Below are 24,399 nucleotides of genomic sequence, written 5' to 3' on the forward strand. Positions count from 1 at the left end.
AGAAGAGGAGAAAGGTCAGAGTGGGGAATGGGGGGGGCGGGGGGGAGGGGTTGGTGGTGCCTCACCTGGAAGGACTGTTTGGGAACCTGAATGGTGGTGAGGAAGCAGTTGTAGCATTTGCATAAACAAGTGTCAGGAGGGTGATTAATGGTGAGGTACAAACGGACAAGGGAATCGTGGAAGGAGTGATCCCCATGGAAAGCAGAGCAGAAGGGGGTAGCAAGCATAAAGCTATCAGAATCAGATTTAATATCACCAACAAATGTCATAAAATTTATTAACTTTGTGGCAGCAGTACAATGCAATACATGATAAATATTGCAAAGAGCTAAATTACATTAAATATATGTCTATTAATAATTAAGATAAGTACTGCAAAGCAGCAATTTAAAAAAATATGCTTGGGGTAGGATCCCCTTGGAGACTGTGGAAGTTGCAGAGGATGATGTGTCAGACGTGGGTGCTCATGAGGTGGTAAGGACAAGAGGAACTCAATGTGGCAGAAAGGTGGGGTGGTACAGATGTTCAGGAAATGGAGGCAATGCAGGCGAGGGAGCACCAATAGTGGAGGAAGGGAAATCTCTGATGCTCTAGAAAGGAAAATTATGGCAGCTTCCATGAGAAAAGTAAAGTCTGCGTTTCTGGCTGAAATTCTTCAGCAGAGAAAAAGCTGAGTAGATTCGAAAGGTGGGGAGGAGGGGAGAGAGGAATGCCAGGTGATAGGTGAAACTTGGAGGGGGAGGAATGAAGCAGGGAGCTAGGAAGTTGATTGGTGAAAGAGAGAAGGCCATAGAAGAAAGAAGTGGGGGGGGGGGGGAAGGAAGGAGCATCAGAGGGAGGCGATGGGCAGGCAAGGAGATAACATGAGAGAAAGGGACAAGGGGATGGGAAATGCTGAGGGGGGGGGGGGTTGAGGCATTACTGGAAGTTTGAGAAAATGATGCTCATGCCATCACGTTGGGAGGCTACCCAAATGGAATACAAGGTGTTGCTCCTCCAACCTAAGTGTGCCCTCATCAAAACAGTGGAAGAGGCCATGGATGGACATCTTGGAATGGTAATGTGAAGTGGAATTTAAATGGGTGGCCACTGGGAGATCCCGCTTCTTCTGGCGTACAGAGCGTAAACATAGAAAAGTAGAGAGTACAGCTCCATTGAGCACATCTACAAGGACTGCTGGCAGGACAATGGATGGTTAAGGATCACCCCATCCAGGCATTGCTCTCTTCTCACTGCTGACATCAGGCAAAAGGTACAGAACAGATTTCACCTCACATGCTGGTGATAATAAACCCGATTCTGATTTCTTTCTTTTCAAATCTTTTTATTATTATTATTATTATTATTATTATTATTAATTACCCCTCAACCATCAGGCCCTCAAACCAGAGGGGATAACTTCTCACCCCAACAATTGATTTTTTTTCCTTTATGTATGTGCACAGTCTGTTGTCTTTTGCACAATTGTTGCTTGCCCATATTCTTGAGTGTGGTCTTTCACTGATGATTGTATTTCTTTGAAGGTAAATCTCATGGTTGTATATGTCGACATACATGTACTTTGATAACAAATTTATTTAATTTCCAAGTATGGGGTCTCCTCTTGAACAAAGGGAAAGCTTAGAACTGACCCTTAAGGGAGAGCGATTATTCTGAAAGATCATGCTTACTTGTGTTACTTTCTTGATACATACACCAAGAAGTTGATTTTTTATTATATCTATTACTTGCTAAACTGCTCCAGCATAAATACTCAGATGTCCTGATGAACTTACGTAAGAATGGGAGCACTTTAGTAATGCAAAGAGCAAGCTGCCAGTACTTAAACTTAACTGGTGTTGACAGCACACACAACTCAGCTGAGGGCAAATCACAAGCCAAGCACTCTGCCCTCATTCGACAGAGAATTGGTAGGATGTCCATGTTCCCTGAAATTCACACCAGCCTTTCTGCAAATATCAGGGTCACGATCTAGAAAGTATATATTGCCAATATTTCTGTGTTTGGAAGGAAGAGAAATGGCAGAGGAATAGAAGGAAAACTATGAAAGCGACCATGAAATTATGAAAGACAAGTTACCAAAAAAAATTTACAGATTTAATTTGCACAACTGTAACACTGGAATTGCAAGAGAGGCAAAAGCTTGCAATGATACAGTGCCTTTAGCATCCTTGAAATATTAGCCAATCAGTATCTTTTGAAAAGAATGTCAAATTCCTGCCCTGATTATCCCAGCTGGGTTCTTCACACCGACTGATATCGCACACCGCCTCAATCTTGTCTGGTTCAGTACAGACCTATTGATTACTCACACAGCCTGAATCCTGAGAACCACATGCAACAGATACTGAAAATTTGAATTCTGGGGTGGGGGGGGGGGGGAGAGGGTAATAACTCTTCATTACCAGCACTGTAACACTTACCTCGGAGAGAAAGGCCTCCTCTTACACCTCCTCTTCCACCACGACCTAACCGCACGCCTCCTCTTGGTGATCCCCGACCAACCATAGGTCCGTGTGCCAGAGCCCCCACTGGTCGTCCCAGTCTTGCTTGAATGTTGCTCTTACCTAGTCGCTGTTTCAGACTCTTCTGGGCCATAAAGTTACAGAATTAATTTTGTATTTGAACATGGAATCAGTTCAAGTTTTACCACCACACACTGAAGAAGCATGTGCCTTACAAGATGAATCTCTGCCGAAGTTGGGCTCTCAGGTGATGTGTCACCCCAGCTAAGAGCATGCAGGCCTCTGCTGGTACCAATACCCAAATGCTAAAAAGAATTAACCTTATTTTTATTTTACTTAATTAGCAATAAAGCATGGAATTTGCCCTTTTGGCATCTTTAGCCACACCACACCAGCAACCCCACAACCCCAAATATGCCTAACCTAACCATGGCACAATTTACAATGACCAACTAACCTATCAAGGACATCTTTGGACTGAGGGAGGAAACTGGAGCACCAGGGGAAAACCCATGCATTTCATGGGAAGGACTTTCAGACTCCTCGCATAATGGCACTGAATCCAGAATGCCCAAGTTCTAATAGCACTGCACTAACTGCAATGCTACCATATCACCCCATGCCTGATAGTCTCTGAAAGCTAAATTCTTCACTCTCCTTTTCCCATGTATCTGTATTCATCTCCTGAAACCCCAAATGCTATTCGATCCAAGTTGTAGACCAAGGAAACAATTACTTCCAAATAGTGATGATAGTATTTTCTGAACTGCAAAACAAAAGGTGGAGGTGCTGAGATACTCGACTGTGTAAATGGAATGTTCGGCTACTGAAAGAAATTTAAAATAAGATTTTTATAGTTAGAAGATTAGAAAAGGGTGTGGGGAAGAAGTTTACTTAAATATTTGTGACATCAAACACAATGTACTTAATACTGCCTCTTGGGAAGGATGTACTGGTCACAAAAGAAGTACAAGGATGGATTTATCTGGATACTGAGGGTTAAATTCCAAAGAATTACAGAGAGTCAGTTTTCAGCTTTCAAGCAATGTTTGAAAAACTACTACCTGTCAAAGGCAGCAGAGATTTAGATTGCAAAAACAGATGACAAGTCCCTTTCAGTCCAAGTGTTTGCAAGAGCTAAGGGATATTAACAAAGGTAGATCTCAGCTCAGCCGTACAGAATCAGAACAGTGGACAGCTGAACGGTATAAACAGATTACACCCTACCATCATAGCAAAACTATCACAAAAAAACCTGTAAAGTGAGAGAAAGGAGTCTTCATTCCAATGATTTTTCAGAACGTTCCATGATTTACATGTAAAGATAACCAGATTCTGCAATGCTGACACAAGAGGCTCAATCAATTAAATAGCGCTATGACAGACCACACTTGTGCTGTGAAATACTGATGAAGCTAATATATTTTTCTTTGGAAAAAACAGCTGGTCATCTAAAGAGAGAAAAACCCATATTGTAATTCAAGTTTCTTCTCATTTAGCAAGCCCCTAAACATCAGTGAGACACTCTAGAAAGCAGCCAAACCTTGCTCTGATGACTGAAGATGAAATATACAGAGGTTTCAAAATTGAGGATGAAACCACTCAACAGGGGTCCACCATTAAGCATTATACTTTCAGCATACCATCACCCTGGAGATCAAGCAAGCCCTTGCACAGAATGAATCAGAAACTCACCAAGTCTTCGACAATTTGAGTGCTTTCTTTTAGTATGTAGAATTATGTTGAATGTGTCAATCTTGAGACTTGGGCACTACTGAAAAGCTTTCTCAGGAGCTAGTTAATGCCAATTATCTCCAATCCTCGACCTTCCTCCCATTACACACTGCGGGAACGATGCAGCATCTCTATTCATTTTGGAAACTGTCAGAGAAACATTCCGTTTCGATTGCTGGATCAGTAACCAGAAAGTTTATTTCCACTACTGGACAGTGTGGGCACTGACATCCTGCATTAAAATACAGTGGCTCCCAGGAAACAACACGGTCAGTCCAGACAATGCAAATGATTCGGTGCGAGTGCAGGCTCCCGAATCCACTTCCCCACAGAAAACTGTTTGCCATCTCATCTCAGTGTAGTCATCACATGCTTCCCTCTAGGAGAGGGATGGAATCGGTAACAGGAGCAATCTCGACAACACTTGCACGTGGCTGGAGAGCGCAATGCCATCAGGAGTTAACGGTGCATGCCATGGAAACTGAGGGGAGGGGGAGAAAAAGAAACGATCATCAGGAAGTTGCCGCTCACCTGCTTCAGCTTCAGAGCAGCCTGGACAGAGGGCCTGTTCTCCATCTGCTGTGCTAACCGGCGATTTCTGGCACTGGCCAGCTGCTGTTGCTGCATCGTTGCTCGGATGCTCACCGTTGGAGGCTGTTTGTTCTTCAGCATGTTGGTAAAGCTTCAAGGTTGAACAGAAGTGGTTTAAACAGGTTTAAATACACACAACCCTTAAAGGCAACTCGAGCCCCTCAGCTATGGTGCCCCAGTTCCCAGTGAAAACCTCCTGTTTAGATAAATGGCACACTTGTTTTTGTCTGGTTGTTAAATGCATTCAGTCCCTTGTAAGTCTGGGGTTGCAACCATTGCAAGTGTGTTATCAGAGGAAGAAAGATGCAAGCATTCAACAGCAGAAAGAGAAATGTTAGCACAATAGGGGAGAGCTAGGGAAACACACTGGCTCCAGGGAAAGCAGAGGGGGAAAAATGTGCAGCAAGGTAACTTGAAGAATTGAAAGGTGCAGCAATAGCACAAAATAGTAAAAGCTTCAAACAAAGTACAGATTTCAGAACCATCCATACAGGACACCAGCTTACCATGTACTAAAATCACAGACGCTTCAGAAGAATATTTATATACTGCCACAGTTTTGTGTTCCACCAATGTAGGTCCCAAACAGACTATACTCAACTACGTAAGGTTACCATTTCCAAATGATACTCAAGTTTTTTTGGGGGGGAGGGGCCACGAATAAGTTGGTTTCACAAATGCTGAGCAGCTACAGCCCGTATCTACCTCATGGAAATTTATTAAACACTTATACACACAACCATTTTGCATATAATCTGTTTTCAGAAAACAACTGAACAATACTAAAGTTACCAAAAAGCCTTTTTTGCAGGACTAAAGATTGTTAAAGGGAAGGGATAGGAGAACTCGTGTACATTAATGTCCCATTCCTTGTCAACAGTGACAGACCTGTTCCAATGGTGGCTGACCTCAGTGAGCAACTGACCAGGGTTATGAACTATCAGATGGGGTCCCAGCCCTCATGATTATCTTCACTGGACATTAAGTTCAAATTTATAGATGAAAAGAACTTGATTATGCACTGCATATGTAAGGTATTTAAAAGATAGATATGGTATTTAAAAGGTAGTTATGTTGCATACAACTTTTCTCCTATCCTTGATTAAAGCCTATCCACATACCTTACTGCTTTTGTGCCTTATGATTACCAAGCTTCACCTGAATTCCAGCTTTGTCATCCTGATTACTTCCCACTGGAACAAGCTCTACATTCATTACATTCTCAGGATGAAAAGGGCTTTCCTGAATTCCAAAATGGATTTTTGGATGACTTGTGGATGGCTGCATTATTTTCCTCTCCCTATGTGAAAACCCTTCTAATCACCAAACTTTTAAAGATCTAGCCCTCAGTATGGTCTTCTCTGACTGGATAACCTCTTAGTTCTGTATCACTTCTCATGCACCTTGTCTACTGAAGGTAATGAAAGGTTAAGTATAATGTATATCCCTGCTCCTAGATGCTCCCACTTATTACCCCATGATTACCTCTATTTTTACCTCATCTGTTCATCTGTTACCACATTCCAATCTCAGACCTGCATGTTAACCTTATCTAAATAAGCAACAATTCACTATTTGCTATTTGTATTTTTGTTTTGTTTAGAGGGCAGCTTTCCATTCACTGTCCAAATAGCTGTATACTGTACCTCCTTTAGTCAGGGGTTTACCATTGAAGAACATTAGGAAATCCCAATATGTTTACAATGATCAGTTACCCTTTATTAATCTTTCCCTAAAGGAATCAGTTAGTCACACAATCTCCTAATTTGACATCTACCCTACTTTACATTTCTATGTTCTTCCATGACATTTTTCACTAAGGGCTCCACTAATCTATCACTGACACCAAGCTCCCTTGTCTCCAGTTTGTGCATAACCCATCTCCCTACTCATACAAGGAATCTCAGTAACTGTCCAACAGTCCTCTAACATGAGTGACAGCGGTTTTGCCTTACTTCAAAAAATCCCAGATTGAATCAATTTAACTCTTCCAGGTTGATTGGCTCATCAGTTTCTCCTTTCTACTTGTTAAAAATCACTAGCTCCAAAACATTGTCCACCCCATTAATAACCCTCAAATATTGAAACTATGACTACCACTTACTCTGTCTTATGATCCCCAGCTTTTAAATTTCAGTTTCCGCTTTCAATTCTTCCATGCTTCCAGATTTTTCTTGCCCAATAAAATTGAGAAACATCCCACTGAAAGGCAACATTTCAAATGTTTTGATCCATTTTATCAGAAAAGTTTCCCAGTCTTAATCACACCCTCCTTAAAACTCAATTCTCTCTCCCAAATTACCCAAATACTTCTGGTCTTCTCCCATCTCTACCAAGTATAATATTTAACAGGCTTCCTCCCGTTAGTTTTTTTTACATGCAAGGAAAGAATCCTGTAATTATTGTCTTGCTTCTGCTACCTTTTTGTGCCACATTCACCAATGAATTGCGGTCCAGCTCATGCAAGATGAGTAATCACTCTCAGTTACTAATAAGCAGTCAAAGCCTTTAGTAAAGCTTGGTTAAGAAGAGTTTATTGTAGCAATTAGAAATGGTACTGTTAAGCCAGAGGAGTAAAAATGAAGTGGTAAGAGCTGATTATTATCAAACACCTCTACACGTTGAAAAGAGCAGGCCAATTGTTACAATTCAAGCAGAAAGAAAACAGTTCAAAACAAAAGCAGTGTATAAAGCAGATATTGTGCCACTTACAAGACCCCCAAATGTACACTGGAGGGCTTTGGACCTCAATCACTGTGCCCACCAGCTGCCTCTTACAGACCAGACCACACGGCTCAGCTCATGTGTCCGTCACGGACAGCATGGGGGGCGGTTGCAACCCAGAGTTTCTGCTCAAATTTTATCAAAAACCTCAAGTAAATGAAGGATGGGGATGTGCAAGACTGTGCCAGCAATCTTACTACTAGGGCCATCTCCATAAAATCACATGCTTACAATCAGCTTGTTCTTATGTTCCGTTCAACAGCCCTGCAACATGCTAATTTTGAACCGCCTAGGTCACCATCCTTCAAAAAACTTTTGTTTTTGCACCTGATTACTGCTGTATTTAAGTGCCATCAATTACTGGAGCAGTGATATACGAGAGAAGAGCAACATTCTCCTAGGATGAATCATTCAGCACTTATATATCCATTAACTGCTAATCAGCTACATGACTGGCACTTGAAATGTTGCCGGCTGCCTCACCGCTCGTTCAGTGACATCTTGGTTGTGCTTTTCAGCACTATCTTTGGTGTTGATGGGGCAGACATTATGAGACTTTGATGGTCTGAAAGGAAAAAAAAACATGCAATTAGCACCCCAGGTGCTGCGGTAATATATAAGCAATACAGTAAATTTAGCAGCATGAATTTTTAATGTCACATTCCTCACATAACACATGATCAATAAACAATCTTCGAAATACTGTGATAATCCTGTTCGTACCTATACATCAAGAATATACTCCACAAGATTTGCATTTACTAGTCCTCAGAATTAAACGGCAACAAATCAGTACTCAGTGCTGTAACCTGCATTGTAGTAACAGATATGTACCCAGCAATATTCTATCTTGACAAATCTAAACTTTAGTTATTCACTAGCACATTTCACACTCCACGAGTTAGTAACAGAACTTCAAAAGGTTATTTTGACACACGTTTATTTACGATGGAAAGATTACAGAATTGACAGAAAATCATTGATCCAGTTACAAATTTGATCAGGAGTTAGAACGATACCTGCTGACACTCAAATTGACAGGATAATACATATCCTGCAAAGATGAGTGATAGACACTCAATTATTCACAGTGTTTAACATTATCTTAGTGCTGGACTTTCTAGATGGTGAAACATTGCAGAGAATAAGGGGCCTCATTGTACAAATCTTTAAAATATCACGGCACAGGACAAAATAATCTGAAGAGCTACTGGATATCTGCTCTCACTATCTAAGGAACTAGGATATAGAAGGTAGAACCTATACTGCAATTAAACAATGCTATGGTTAGATTACAAATGGAAGTTTATACCTTTGGGCACCACACTAACCTTTAGTCCTTTCTCCCATCCATTTAGAACCTAGATGTGACCCTGAATTTCCAGCTGTCACCTTACCCCAATCTGACCTCCTCTCGTGTTCCAATGAAGCTTAAACATGGCCAAGAAGCAGTATATCATTTGCCAACTCGGCACATTACATCCTTGAGAACAAGGCTCAATTTCACTCACCCCATCACTGAACTGTTCCCACAACTTATGCACTCACTTTCAAGGACTGTTCATCTCACATTCTCGATATTTATTTTACTTTATTTGCACACTGGTCCATCTTGTTGGGTGCAGACTTTTATTGATTCTATGATTTCTTGGATTTACTGTGAATGCCTGCAAAAAATTAATCTCAGGGGACATTTATGTACGTTGAACTTTAATGCAGCCATTCTAACCCAAGGATATGACCTAGCTTGAGCTGGGAGAACCACACTCCTACCAGCAAATCCACTGACCCCCCCCCCCCCCAACTATAAAAGCACCCAGGAATGGACACACAATTCAGTACTTCCAAAATGTCTCAGTGCATCAAAATGTGTTGAAGGTATAGCTTTCAAGCTGAGCCAACAAACCATCAGTCATTCAATTAATGACCATCACTGAATCCGCCAACATACAATAATATTACTGACCAGAAACCTGAGTAGCTTTCTTTACAATATGGCTATGAGATCAGAATCTAGGAATCCTGGAACAAGCAACCCAATCCACAAAGCCGCTCTCAAGTCAGGAGTGTGACGGAATACTCTCCACCTGCTTAGAAGCATTGTACAGGATACAGTAGCCAAATTTATAGGCATCACTGTTCCCTCTAAGCTGTACGGCTGGGCAGGAACCAAAGCGCTCCTGTGCACATAGCTTTTGCTGCCATACATTCTTTTATAGGCTAATATAATCGTGAATAACTATAATTGTGTTAATGAATATAACACTGGACAACAAAGATATTGCTTCCTTAATACTTTTAGGTATGTTTTATGAATTTTGGGCTGCTGATCATGAAAATCACCGAAATTTCCCTATCACACACCAATTTTTGAAATCACTTATTTCAATTCATAATTCAAGTCAATTAAAATGTTGCCTACAATTAAGCTGGAAAGTTTCCTATCTTGTTAGGCAAGCATAGCTTTCAAGGGCATGGGCATGCTTAGACAGCTCGGCTGCTGCAAGGCAGGACATGTTTTAGTAATAGTTATTGGGGTCAGGACTGTAAGGATGGAATTTGCTATTGAGAATGTGAAGAGGGTAAGGGGTACGTGTAGAAGGGGTGGGCGAAGGGCAAGTGTAATGTAGACAGGACCAGGGAGCGGATACGTCATTGGGAAAGTGTAGGAGGACAGGGAAGAGGTAGCTAAAATAAGATGCCAGACAGCATGTGGCAACCACAAAGAAGAGGAACCTTGCAACTACAAGACAATGTGTTCAGCAAAATATTTTGAGCTATATACCTATTTTGAGTGTTTTGCTTGCGTCCATACCCATTCCAAGTATTACACTTGCGTCTATGTTTATTTCGAGTATTTTGTGTGCTTAGCTATGCAATAGCTAATCAATTGATGAATTTGAATTGGTAACCATATTTCCAAATGTAGTACCCTGCTTTTGGGTATAAGTATGACCTTTGTAAACCGACAAATTGGGAGTTGGCTACCTTATGCCCAAAGTGCGTGGGGCTGCAAACTCCTCTCTGAATAAAAACCGTCTGAGGTAATTTCGTGTCTCTGGTGTTTTTCCTCAACTGAACAGGTTAACAAATTTCAGGCTGACAATTTGGCGAGCCAGCCAGGAGCCAAACGGTTGGCAGTTCGGGGATCCGGTGTAAGAGATCGGCGGGCAGGTATGAGCAGGTTGAGATGGAAGGGCCCTCTGAAAGATTTTTCTTGGTCTCTCTCTCCCCCTCTCCGACTCCCTGTTCTGACCCCTTCGACTCCAGCTGACCATCCTACGGCCTCCACGGACCAAACAGAGAACCTCAGTTGGGAGACACGGATAACAGGTAAGAACTGCGTAGAGTTTGGGGTTTGAGTCCCCTGGTTTAAGAAGTTGGGGTTAGAGGCCCTGCATAGAGTTTGGGGTTCGAGTCCCCTGGTATAGGAAGCGGGGTTAGAGTCCCTGCGTGGGGTTTGGGGTTGGAAGCTCTGGAGCAAATCATATTTAATTTGATTAAGGTCTGGTCCCAACATCTAACTGAAACCGCATCCTGCCTTAGACTGGTTGTTAAGAGCAGAAATCTGCCACGCGAAGGTCAGGAAACTGAAGTGGATGCGAGAGTACGTTACCAAAATGGGCCAGACTCTAGATAAATCAGAACCAAATATGCCATTATGGAAAATGTGTAAAGAATTCCCGGAAAATGAGACAGACTTACGGAGACTGAGCGTGCGGATGAATAAGAAGTTGGGGAATTAAATTTGGCCATTGGAGGAACCTAGGATCTTGAGAAGTGTAAGCGAGCAGAGGGACAGGTGTGGCGACAGAATGTCTCACAGAAGTGGAAAGATCTAATTACGCGTTGGTATACCGTGGCCAGCAGACTTAATGAGCGCTCCCGCCAGACCTCCTGGGAGGTGAATGCAAAAAAATAGAAAAATACCCATCAGTGATAGTAACGGAAAACCCAGGGGCTGGCCGGTACTGAAGGCCTTATGTGAAATCTATGATGAACAGCATAGGATTGATGATCATTATGTAAAACTTAGTGATAAAAGGCCGGCACCGGATATGACTGGGCTACAGACCCTATTTGACCCTAATGAGGACACTGAGGAGGAGGAGCAGCAGCAGATCCCTTCGCCTGCGGGGTCTGCGAATCCTGTCCTGCCTGTACCTTCGGAACCTTTCGCTCCCCCGTGCCCTTGACCCATGATCGCCCCTCCCCCCTTATGCACTCCTGACCCCCAAGTCCACGGTTCACCAACCCCATTGCGGCCCGTACCCGAGCTAAAACCAGGAAAGGGCACACACAAGGTACTAAACTTGCGACTCCTAAGAACTGCATGGCTCATAAATGGACTACAAGACGGAACCTCTATGTGGGTGATGGCCCATTGATAGACCCCCAAAGGGGACGAGTTTGACCCTGGCTCAGACTTATCACCTCCAGTGGTGATACTGACCCCGAGGATAATCCTGGCGCAGCCCTTGCTCGAAAGTACCCTGATTGGCCCTAACCCACCAAAGATCCGGGTAGATCCAAGCATCCCCACCCCCGACAGATGCCAATGCGAGAGGTCCCTAACCCTCGTCACAATCCAGCCCAGGCTGAGGATGCTGTGCAAAATCCCTTGACGGTTTCTCTGTATACCCCCTGGAAGCCCAATGAAATGCTGGTAGTGATGCAGGGTGCTCTGGACAGAAAGCAGAAACCGGAGGAGTTTATTGAATATTTGCTGAGTACTACTAAGATCTACAGGGCGACCTTGAGGGATCTTTTTAGTTTATGCTGTATGGCCCTCACAGGCAGAACAATGGCATGCTAATCTGGGGGATAATGGCCCATTAGAAACCTGGGAGGATTTGGTACGGGAGGTTCCTGGTGAAAGGGAGCAAAAGGAACGCATCTGCCGAGCTCTCCGAAGGGCTCTGCAACAACTTTTAGATCTTACTAGGGTGAGAGACCCGTCCAAAAAAGGAAGAGGACGGTCCTGACTTTTTTGACCGTTTCTGCTCCACTTATACTGCGGATGTGGCATTTACACTTCAATGTCATCCTTATCCAGTGCCTCCCAGACGAGGTCTCAAAGGCCATAAAAACCCATACCTTAGACTGGGCTGACAAGACCAGAAGCCAGATGCAGCACCTGGTAACCCATTTCTGGGCACAAGGCAAATCTGCATTGATTCTTGTTAAGTGAGAAATGATACAGCGCCCTCCCCGTGCTGACGGGGGAACAGGGTATCCGATGGAATCTGTGGTGTGTACCCGCAGGTGGGTAGAGGACTATGGAAATGAGTATTACGAACATCCAAATGGACCATATGGACCTACCCGTCGACCCTCTCTCAGGGGTCCCCAGCGCTTGCCCAACAGATTACTGTTTCGCTTGCAGCAAGAGGGGCCATTGGCAGCGGTATTGCCCCCAAAGGACTGACCCCTGCCCTCCTCGTTTCCCTGTGCTGGCACCCTGGGATAGGGGTCAACCTGGACCCCCGCGGAATAGGCCCCCTTATGCAACCGCCAACCCTTTCCGACAATGACGGGAGGCGGGCGAATGGGATTCTCAAGGCCATCCACACAACCTGCCGATCCTCTCTCTGTCTGCAGAGGACGAACCAATTTTTCACCTCTGGGTCCATTCTGTACGCATACCCTTCCTCCTTGATACCGGGTGGACTATGACGTTTGCATTCGATACGCCTTCCCCCTTTCCAACTCCCGACTTCCCTTTTCGGGATTGTCAGCTCTGGTGCAGGAGTTTCAAATGACCGAAGAACTCCCCATTCGCTATAACCACCATGAGTCCCTTATCAGATTTGCGGTGACCGCCAATTTGGGCGTCAACCTGGCAGGAAGGGATATACTCTGTCATTTCCATCTCACCGTCACCTGCACCAGTGATGGTCTCACCCTGACCGAACCTCCTACCCATTGGGCGTTCAGGCTTCATGTTCCCCTGCAATGGTGGGCGTTGGACCTCGCCCACCTTCCCTCCTGCTCACCAGTCGCCCTCGAGCCCCCATACACTCCCCGCGTGACCCTTGCGTACGACTCTTCAGGACGCTCAGAAGTCTTGGCAGCCTTATTCGCCCCACGCTTGGGAACTGAATTCCCAATTTCAGTCTTTGCCATTGTGACTGCGGAGGCAGGCCATGTCCCCGACTTCCTGTGGCAGCAATACCCTGGAATAAGCCCCCATATAACCCTCCACATAAATGAGAGTCATGCAGCTAAGGAATTGGGCCCCGCCGTCTTTAGGGTGTTGCAGCAGGCAGACCCTTCCCTGACGGGAAACCCCCAGGAAGTGGATAGAGGTAGTATTCTTTTCTTTGACAAGCAATGTGACACTTCAGGGACCCTGCACTACCATCAGCCTCCGACTAACCTCTGCTGCGAACCCCCCACTGAGATTTGGGCAACTCCAAGACCGACATAGGCCTTACCCTGGTAGCCCCCAACCAAATACAGGTAAAGCCCAACTCACGATTGCCCCGGATCCCGCAGTACCCTCTCAAATCGGAAGCCGTTCAGGGTGTCCACCCACTTATTACCTCCTCCTTAGAACAGGGTGTCCTGGTCCCTGTCTTTCGCCCTGTAATACCCTGATCTTAGCAGTGCCAAAGCCTGGATGCCCCGAGTGGCACCTTGTGCAAGATTTAAGGGCAATTAATGACATAGCCCCTCCCCTGCATGCAGCCGTCCCCAACCCTGCAACCATTCTGGGCCAGATACCCGCTGCAGCACGATGGTTCACTATTATAGATTTACAACACGCCTTCTTCTCCATACCCTTACCTGAGGATTCGCGCTACTTATACGCCTTCACCTTCCAGGATCGACAATACTCCTGGACCCGACTCCCCCAGGGCTTTAGGGACTCCCCCACTATTTTCTCACAGACCCTTTGTGGCCAACTGAAGGACATCACCTTCCCCAAAAACTCTGTGCTCGTCCAGTACGTTGATGACCTGCTTTTGCCAGCGACACTCAGCACGCCTGAGAGGAGGACACAAACTATCTCCTCCACGCCCTACCTTCCCTGGGGTATGTGATTCCTCCAACAAAGGTGAAACAAACTCAGACACAGGTGAAGTTTTTAGGTGTCCTGCTTAGTGCCGCAGATCGAGCACTAACGGTTGACAGAACTCGGCCCATAACCCAGACACCCCCTCCACAGACACCGAAGCAAATGCTTAAGTTCCTTGGGCTAGTGAACTTTTGCAGGCAGTGGATCCCTAATGCTGCATGCCTAAGCTGCTCACCCCTTTAGCCTCTCCAAAGGCCCCCTCTCCCTTGATAATGGACGAGCACCAATCGGCCTCCCTTTCTGCCCTACCTGCGCTGGGTCAGCCACTGTATGACAGGCCTTTTCAGCTCTATGTTTCCATTGCCAATTTATGTGCAACAGCTATTCTCACCCAGACACACGGGGACCAGCGGCGTCCGGTTGCCTATTCAGCGTTGCTGGACCTGGTAGCCCAGGGATACCCCCCCCCGTGCACTCAAATTCTTCCTGCCGTTTATCTTATAGTCACCACAGCATCCAACTTAACCCTACATCAACCAGCGACGGTCTACTCTTCCCATGCGGTAACTGCCCTTATAACCACGCACCAAACTCAACATCTTACTCAGGTGAGACTCAGCCGCTAATGTTCGCCTATTGTACCACACTTAACCCTGCTACCTTTGTGGATCACCCGCCCGACCTTCTATCCGAGCCTCACCACTCCTGCGTAAAGCAAAACCACTTCTCATTTCTCCGCGGCCGGACCTCCAGGACATAGAGTTCGACAATCCAAACCTGATACTTTTTGTGGACGGCTCGTCCTCTGTCTCCCCGGACAGTGTCCGGCAATCAGGTTATGCCATTGTGACCCCACACACCACCCTGGAGGCGGCAGCCCTCCACCCACCAGTCTCGGCCCAACAGGCTGAGCTTTTCGCCCTCACTCGCACATGCATCCTCGCCTCGGGTCAGACAGCCAATATTTACACAGATTCACGCTATGCATTTGGGGTGGCTCACGATTTTGGCACACTATGGGTGCAGTGGGGCTTCCAAACGTCGGCTGGCAAAAGCATCGCCAACATTGACAATTTGCTCAAAGCCATCCAGCTCCCCGGTAAGCTTGATATTATAAAATGTGCTGCCCACTTATCCGATGACTCTCCTGTTAGTAAAGGCAATGCCAGGGTAGACACGGCAGCCAAGCAAGCCTCCTCCTCTAAAACAATAACTGTGCATTCAGCCCCAAGCCTTCTGCCTGCCAGGCAGCCGGTTGATAGCCCAGGCATATCCGACGTCGCGCGATTACAGGGAGACACCCCTACGACAGAAATTGATGTTTGGAAGAAACATGGTTGTATTATTAATAACGCAACGGGCCTCTGGCAGACCCCAGCAGGCCAGACTTGTATTCCTGATACTCTCCTGCCTGTCCTGGTCGACCGCCTCCACTCTGACACCCACCTCAGCAAGGAGGGAATGTGTATGTTGTTATTAAAAACATGGTGGTCCCCTTGTTTGAATGAGGCAGCGGAGAGACGGGCAAAGGGGTTGGTTAATTTGCCATGAAGTAAACCTGGGTAAATCCATTAGATGTGATAAAGGGCACACCCCAACCCCAGCAGGACCGTTTGACACATTACAAATGGACTTTATTGAGTTATCTAAGGTGAATTGTTACAAGTACTGTTTAGTTATAATTGACGTCTTCAGTAAATGGATTGAAGCCTTCCCCACAACGAACAACAAGGCTTCCACGGTAGTGCGAATTCTGCTGAAAGAAGTTATTCTTCGTTTTGGTATCCCACAAAGACTCTCATCTGATAACGGCCCGTACTTCATTGGGAAAGTAAACAAAGAACTCTGCGAAATACTAAAGATTGATCAACAATTCCACTGTGTCTATCACCTCTGAGCCGCAGGAATCGTGGAACATGCAAACGGCACCCTGAAGGATAAACTAACTAAATTGACCCTTGAAACAGGACTAAATTGGCTTAAAGTCCTTCCCCTGGCATTGTATCACATGCACATTACACCTCAAACCAGTAGCAGGCTAACTGCTGTTGAAATAGCTTACGGGCGCCCAAATAGAACCCCATGGGGCAGTGACCAAAACCCCCCACCAATACAAGTAGATCTACAAGTGATGCGTGAAGAATTGCAGTGTTACCTCAAGCATTTAACTTTGTCTCTTAAGTCTCTACACACTCAGGTGAAGGAAGCCTCAAGACCTGTTCCTGACAGAGAAGGCGAGTGGCAGGGAGCAGAACCAGGAGGTTGGGTGTTAATAAGGAACTGGGATCGACCCAAGCTGGGACCCCGGTGGAAAGGACCGTACCAGGTCCCCCTGCAGACCCCCTCTGCTGTCAAGGTGAAGGGACAAGAACGTTGGAATCACTTGAGCGACTGCAAGCGCTGGACCTCAGACCCGCTAGAAACTACAGATAAATGAAGGGACTGATAAACGGACTTGATTGAACTGTTGTGTGTTTAAATTCCTTTTTCCTCGTGGTGCCACAACCTTGAAACTGTACTCTGGTAATGAAAGGTAGGATGCTCTTGGCTATCTAAATTTGAGGGATAGTGGGGTATAGGGCAAAGGTTGAGGGATGGCTGGACAAGGAACCAAAACCCCTAAAGAGATCGAAGGAGGACATTTCAAGGCAGAAAAGGGATTGGGGTTTCCCCAAAGGCCCCACCCTTGGAAGATCCTCCTCAGGGCTTATAAGTGATAACTATTTCCAAAATGTGCACAAACAACTGTATGGCACTACAACCATCGTTTGCTATCCCCACCCCGCCAGAGTCTCCTCGCTCTTTACCATTTTCCCACTCTGGGATCGTGCCGATCAACCCTTCCGATGTGCCCCCGCCAGCAAAACATTGCCTGAGGGAAAGAGGGTGGAACTCACCATTGACTCTTCCATGGCCCCTGTCGCGGACTGCTTATTTCCCCCATCCATCAGTAAGCGGTCAAATCATGGACTCCTTCCGCGGATGAGAAAAGGTCACTGATGGGAGGGGAATCCCAAGCCCCCAAGGGTGACCGAGTATATGAGAACTGCTACTTCGAAACAGGGCGGGGATATTCAGACTTGTATGTCTCAAATGATGTCGCCTGCCTCTCCAAGCCCTGTAGGAAAAGGGAGTGTCACCCCACCAAGGACCCCTTAGGGATTTCTTGCTCTTGCCATGAGACAAAGTGCCAGTCCCTGGCCCAGGGGGTGCAACTTCTTTCTGGGGAGGGGAACCGCACCTACCTCCGGGTCAATGATAATGTATTTCTGCGACCTGAATATCGCAGGGGTACCAAACGAGTGTACACCTCTGCCGGTATAGGAGAATGGAGTGATGCCATACACCTAAAGGGTCAGGGTTGCACTGAGACCATGTATACCCTCCTGAGGTTTTTTTTCTTCTCTAACGGCATTGCCACCAACTTCCTAGAGTACCCATACCCTTCCTCGATGGCCTCCCCACCTTCCTCCCCAACCCGGTCCCTTGCCCTGGGACTTGGGGCCCCTCATGCCACCCGCCTGGGAGGTACAAGAGAGAGGTCTCCAAAGAATTTTGTGCAGATTACCAAGTCCTGATCACCCTAACCACAGGTCAAGTGGCTGGATACGGGGCAGCTGGCTTTTTCTCTTTGGGAGCATCAGGAGCCACTACGGCGGCCCACAATTGGAACTATCTGGCCTGTGGTCTCATCAGCCTTGGGAACGCCACCAGGGGAGCATTAAGACTCATAACTGGCAGCCTTAACCAACTGTGGCTCTTCTCCATGCAAAATCGCTATGCACTTGATTACCTCCTCGCCAGGGAGGGTGGACTCTGTGCTATTGTAAAGGACAAATGCATAACAGGGCTAGACGATGCTACTGCCAACATAACGCAGTACATGAACAAAAGAGATGAACAGTTAGGATCCATTAAGGAAGGAACAGGTTGGGCAGGATGGTGGGACTGGGGACTGTGCATGGAGGGACTGGTTGATCAATGGGGCTATTTACACGCTGAAGGCTATTATAGGGATTTTTGTCTGTATCGCCATTGTCAAATGTGTCCTGAACTGCGTGATGGCCTCGTTAGGGGACCTGCTGCCGGCTAAGCCACTGATGGTAGTACGAGCAACCGTCGAGGCCAGTGAACTCCTCGAACCTGCACCAGAGGATTTTCACGATATTGATGCCCTCCTGTGATCATAAAATGATCACTCTATCACCAGGTACAAAAATTTCTATGAAGGATTTTGATATTTGAGACAGATGCTTCCCAGATTAAGGAAAGCATTTTTGTTGGTCCACAAATCAAACAGGTCATTGATGACAGGCAATCTGAAGAATTTCTCGTGAGACCGGAGAAAATCATATGGAAGGCATTCGAAGAAGTTGTTGAAATTTTTCTCAGCATCTGCAGAGCACCAAACTGGTTGAAAGCATGCTTCAAGCATATAAAACCATGAAATACAACATGTCACTGAAGATTCATTCTCTGCATTCCTATTTAGATTTCTTTCCTGCAAATCTTGGTGCTGTTAGTGATGAGCATGGTGAAAGGTTTCACCAGGACATTGCGGTCATGGAGAAAAGATACCAGGGCAACTGGAATCCATCAATGCTGGTGAATTATTGTTGGACACTTAAGTGAGAAGCCTCAGACACCGAGTACAAATAAAAATCAATAACAAAATATTTTTAACTTAGTTGAACTATTGCAAAGCATCAGCACCATTATGCAAATAAACACATTATATTCAATAAAAGTTAATTTGTTGTTTCTCCAAATTCCTACTTGATACAAATAGTCTGAAATTATATTTGTGTTCATCTTCAAGCAGTCTATCATAAACAAAAAAATTCTGAGGAGGCAACACTTTTGCAAAAATTTGTTGTCCAGTGTAATCGATAAATTTTCTAATTCTAAATAATCAACATACAACCTTTACTTTGAAACATTTCAGAATGTTTCAAGTTACAACTGTTAAAATTCTAACAATAAGTACAGAATGGAAGCTTGCAGCTCACTGTTAATGAACTACCATCCCGCTGAACGCCAACGGCATCTAGTCAAAACACTTTACCTTTGCATTGTGCTTGTCAGTTGTTTTGACTGCTTACATCAGTTATTTGTGTTGTGAGCAGTGGTATGTGTTTGATGTGAAAACTTCTATATTCTGACTTTTTTTTGCTAAGTAAAAGTCTGTGATTTTGCAATTTCCATTTTAAATATTCATAGTAAACACAATACAAAAAAAAACACAAAGTGCTGGGCAGTTTTCGGGCCACGTAAAATTTCCTTCTCAGAGCAATGGTTGGTTTGTGCAGCTGTAATAAAAAAAGTGAACGTTGACAGACACATCATCCATCACTCTACCAGCAATGCACAGCAGTAGCAGTTTGCATTATCTACAGTATCCACTACAGCAATCCAAGTCCTCAGAAAGCACCTTCCAAACCCATCTCTACCAGATAGAAGCACAACAGCAACAAAAGCAATCCAAGTCACAAACCATCGCAACTTGGAAATGCATCACTGTCCCTTCACCACTGCTAGGTCAAAATCATAGAGCTCTGTCTTTAACAGCATAGTAAATATCTTCCCCACAACTCAAGGTCTGCAGTAGTTCAAAAAGGCAGCTCCCACCGCCTTCAGGAGCGGTTAAGGATGAGCAATTAAGTGCCAACTCAGCCTGTGAGACCCACATCTCTTGAATGAATCTTTGCAAAACACATGTTTTGCTGAAATTAAAAGATTGCATCCACTCATCATGCCACCTTTTAGGAAAAGATGCAAAAGACATTTAACAAATTGATTCCATAAGCAAAGGACCCTGGTTATGTGAATGGGCTAGAGAAGCTGTACCTGTGGAAGACGACACAAATTTCTGATATCATAGAAAGGATACGGGCAGGATAAATAGTTGTTCCCATTGGCAGAGGAACACAAGGACTGGGAAAACATGTGATGTAGCTGGCAAGAACTAAATGTGCTATTATCAAAGGGTCAAGTCTGGAATGCATTGCAAGTGGATGCATATTCAATGGCAGAAAAAAATTTGCGAGGCTACGAGCAGAGGACTGGCAAGTGAAACTATAACAAGTTACAGGGGCCTGACAATCAAATGGCCTTTTGTTCACGTTACAAATTATCCATCTGCCATACACAGAATTCAATGCCCTTCAGAATACTTCTCAGATACCCCATACCAAATGTTCATAAGCAATCACTGAATCTCAACTGTCTGGACAGTGAGCATGTAATGCTGAGGTTTTATAAGACATTGATCAGATTGCATTTGGAGTATTTCAGTAATTTTGGGCCTCAAAAAAATGTGGTGTAAAAGGGGGTCCAGAGGAGATTCACAAGAACCATCCTAAGAGTGAAAGGGTTAACATATGAGGAGTGTTTGATGGCTCTAGGTTAGAAGAATGAGGGGGGATTCCTTGAAACCTATCAAATATTGTAAGGCCTAGAGAGTGGATATGGGGAGGATGTTTCCTATAGCAGGTGAATCTAGGATCAGAGGGGAGACATCCATTTAGAACGAAGATGAACTTCTTTAGCCCAAGGGTAGTGAATCAGTGGAATTTATCTCCACTGACGGCAATGGAGGCCAAGTCATTGGGTACATTTAAAGCAGTGACCAATTATTGATTAGTAAGGATATGGAGAAGGAAGAAAGGAATTGAGAGGGAAAATAAATCAGCCATGATAGAATGGTGGAGCAGACTCAATGGGTCAAATGGTCTAATTCTGCTCCTATATCTTATGGACATACAGCCAGTCAGAAGTTAGAGGGTTGGGAAGCTTTTAAAAACCAACAGAATGCAACAAAAAAACATAAAGGAAGAAAAATGGAATTCAAATGTAGGCTAGCCAATAACATTAAAGAGGATGCAAAAAGTTTCTTCAGATATATAAAGGGTAAAAGAGAGGCAAGAGTAGGTTATTAGACTGCTGGAAAATTATGCTGGAGAGGTAGTAATGGGGACAAGGAAACAGTGGAAAAACTGAATACCTTGGTCAGTCGTCACTGTGGAAGACACAAGCAGTATGGTGGAATTTTGAGAGTGTTAGGGAGTAGAAGTGCTTGGGAAACAAAGGTCTGAAAGTAGATAATCACCTGGACCAGATGCTCTATGCCCCAGGGTTCTGAAAGAGGTGGCTGAAGAGATTATAGCAATGATCTTTCAAGAATCAATGGATTCTGGCATGGTTGCAGAGAACTGGAAAAATTACAAATGTCACTCCATTCTTCAAGATGGGACAGACGTAGAAGAAATATAGTTAGATGTTAATAGTTGGGAAGATGTTGAGAGTCGATTATTAAGGCTATGGGGTACTTGAAGGCACATTATAAAGCGAGTTGTTGTCAGCATGGTTTCCTCAAGGGAAAATCTTGCCTAACAACTCTGTTGGAATTCTTTGAAGAAATAACAACAAAGGAGAATCGGTGGATGTTGAGTACTTGGATTTTCAGAAGGCCTTTGACAAGGTGCCACACAAGGGTGCTTATCAAGTTAAGGGCCTATGGTGTTACAAGAAAGATACTAGCATGGATAGAGCATTGGTTGATTGGCAGGAGGCAAAGAGTGGGAATAAATGGAGCCTTTTCTGGTTGGCTGCCTGTGATTAGTGGTGTTCCACAAGGTTCTGTGTTGGGACTGATTCTTTTAACATTATGTGTCACTAGGATAGTATACCACCTTGGCTCATTACCTAACTCTGCTAACAGTCACATGACTCAGTGGTGAGAAAGCCACCTTACACAAGCAAGATATGTCTAGGGATGGTACAATTTGAGATTCAACCAAACTGGAAGGTTGGGATGTTTTAATTAAGGAATGTTAATTGTAGCAAATGATGTGTAAATATTGCCCATACACAATTATCAGTCGCCAAGAAATGACAAATCATACATCAGTATAAAATTACAAATAAAGGCATATTTACCAATTTTCAGCTTTATCAGTCAACAGGAAAAGAGAAAAAAAAATAAAAGGGCCCGTTACTGTTAAACCAGTCTAAATGCGCACATAAACATTGGAGCTCGTTTCTGGAGTAGTTGGGTTTATCTCTTTACTCATGTGCCTACCCCATGGTCTGCGTGAAGACACCTACCACAGTTTGAACCTCCCTTGAAGACCATCTTAAATGACCCTTATTGGCCCTTCCTCATTGGAGAGATTCATCTGCACAAAGCACTTCTTACAAAGGGTGCTCTCCTTCAGACAGCATCCTGCAGCATCTTCCCTTGCCCCCCCCCCCCCAGCCTGCAGTTCCCATCTAAACCCTTCAGAAATCTGTTCCCGCCCAGCACTCCCTGATGTTCCACTGGGCAGAAAGTTACATATACCAACATGTACCAAGACAACCCCAACTGGCAGACACATTTCTATATTGGAGAACATGGCTCCTTTTGTCAAAGCCAAAACACACTTACTAGCAGGACGTAGCGCTTCTGGAGAAAACTGCAAAAAATACCTCACAGCATAGCAGTAGAATTCTTCCCCAGGCATTACACATCAACGATTTGGATGACAATTGATCACCTTGTGGCAAAGTTTGTGGACAACATGAATATAAGCAGAGGGGCAGGTAGTGCTGAGGAATAGGAGAATAGGCTAAGTGGCAGATGGAATACAGTATGGTCATGAACTTTGGCAGAAGAAATAAGTGTAGATTATTTTTTAAATGGAGAAAATTCAAAAATCTGAAGTGCAAAGGGACTTGGGAGTTCTGATGCAGTATTCCCTATAAGTTCATTTACAGGTTGAGTCAGCAGTGAGGAAGACAAATACTACGTTAGCATTCATTTTGAGGGGACTGGAATATAAGCACAAGGATGTAATGCCCAGGCCTTATAAGGTGAGGCCTCACAGAGTACTGACAGCAGTTTTGGGCCCCTTAACCAAGACAGAATGGGATGACATTGGAGAGAGTTCAAAGGAGGTTTACGGAAATGATTCCAGGATTGAAAGGTTCATCATATGAGAAGCTTTTGATGGCTCTGGGCCTGTACACATTGGAATTCAGAAGAATTGGGGAGGGCGGGGGGAGAGGGGAATGACTCATTGAAACCTATCGAATGTCAATAGAGTGGAAGTGAAGAGTCTAAGACCAGAAGACAGAAAAGAGGGACATCCATTTAGAAAGGAGATGAGGAATTTCTTTAGCAGTAAAGTGGTGAGTCTATAAAATTCGTTGCCACAGACAGCTGTAACGGCCAAGTCACTGGGTATATTTAAGGCAGAGGTTTATAGATTCTTGATTAGTCACGGTATGATGGGGAGAAGGCAGATAATTGGGGCTGATAGTGAAATAGATCAGCTATGATGAAATGGTAGAGCAGACTTGATCGGCCAAATGGCCTAATTCTGCTCCTATCTTATGGTCTCATTGTTGTCAACAATCAGATGTGGAGCAATTTCTAGCATACTACTAGGTTCCTACTTACTTTGTACAACAAGGTACTTAATTCAGTACCGAAATAGTGAAAATTACCACTTTCATACAACTACTTAGAAGAGCTGGCTTTGCAGAGATCTGTAAAATTAAACAGGTGGCTGGCAATGCTCTGCCACAAGGTCAGTGGAGACCATCACTTTTCGAAAATAGTAAATGAAAGGACAAAAATAATGTATTCAGATTTGCCACAAGGCTGAGGTGGAAAGTGAGCAAGAGAAGGATAGTCTGCAAAACAACAGTGGCATGGTAGCATAACGGTTAGTGTAATGCTATTACAATGCCAGAAACCTGAGTTTAATTCCACCACTGTCTGTAAGTTCTCCCTGTGATCACAGGGCTTCTTCTGGGTGCTCTAATTTCCTCCCACATTCCAAAGACGTACTGGTTAGTAGGTTAATTGGTCACAAGGGT

At 44.6% G+C, this 24,399-nt stretch overlaps 1 protein-coding gene across 3 annotated transcripts in view; it reads right to left on the minus strand.

The window, feature by feature from the left end:
• The window catches only part of chtopa (chromatin target of PRMT1a), a 34,088-nt gene that overhangs the window by 6,285 nt on the left and 3,404 nt on the right, over positions 1-24,399 (minus strand). For 2 of the 3 annotated variants that reach the window (XM_059980149.1, XM_059980146.1), the window contains exons 2-4: positions 7,998-8,079; positions 4,731-4,881; positions 2,424-2,589 (exon numbers count right to left, since the gene is read on the minus strand). In XM_059980149.1, the coding sequence (XP_059836132.1) occupies positions 2,424-2,589; positions 4,731-4,881; positions 7,998-8,079 (399 nt within the window). The remainder of the gene's footprint in view (positions 1-2,423; positions 2,590-4,730; positions 4,882-7,997; positions 8,080-24,399) is intronic. The other variant, XM_059980147.1, reaches the window with a different exon arrangement.

This window comes from Hypanus sabinus, chromosome 9 (genome assembly GCF_030144855.1).
Source record: "Hypanus sabinus isolate sHypSab1 chromosome 9, sHypSab1.hap1, whole genome shotgun sequence".
Lineage (NCBI taxonomy): Eukaryota > Metazoa > Chordata > Chondrichthyes > Myliobatiformes > Dasyatidae > Hypanus > Hypanus sabinus.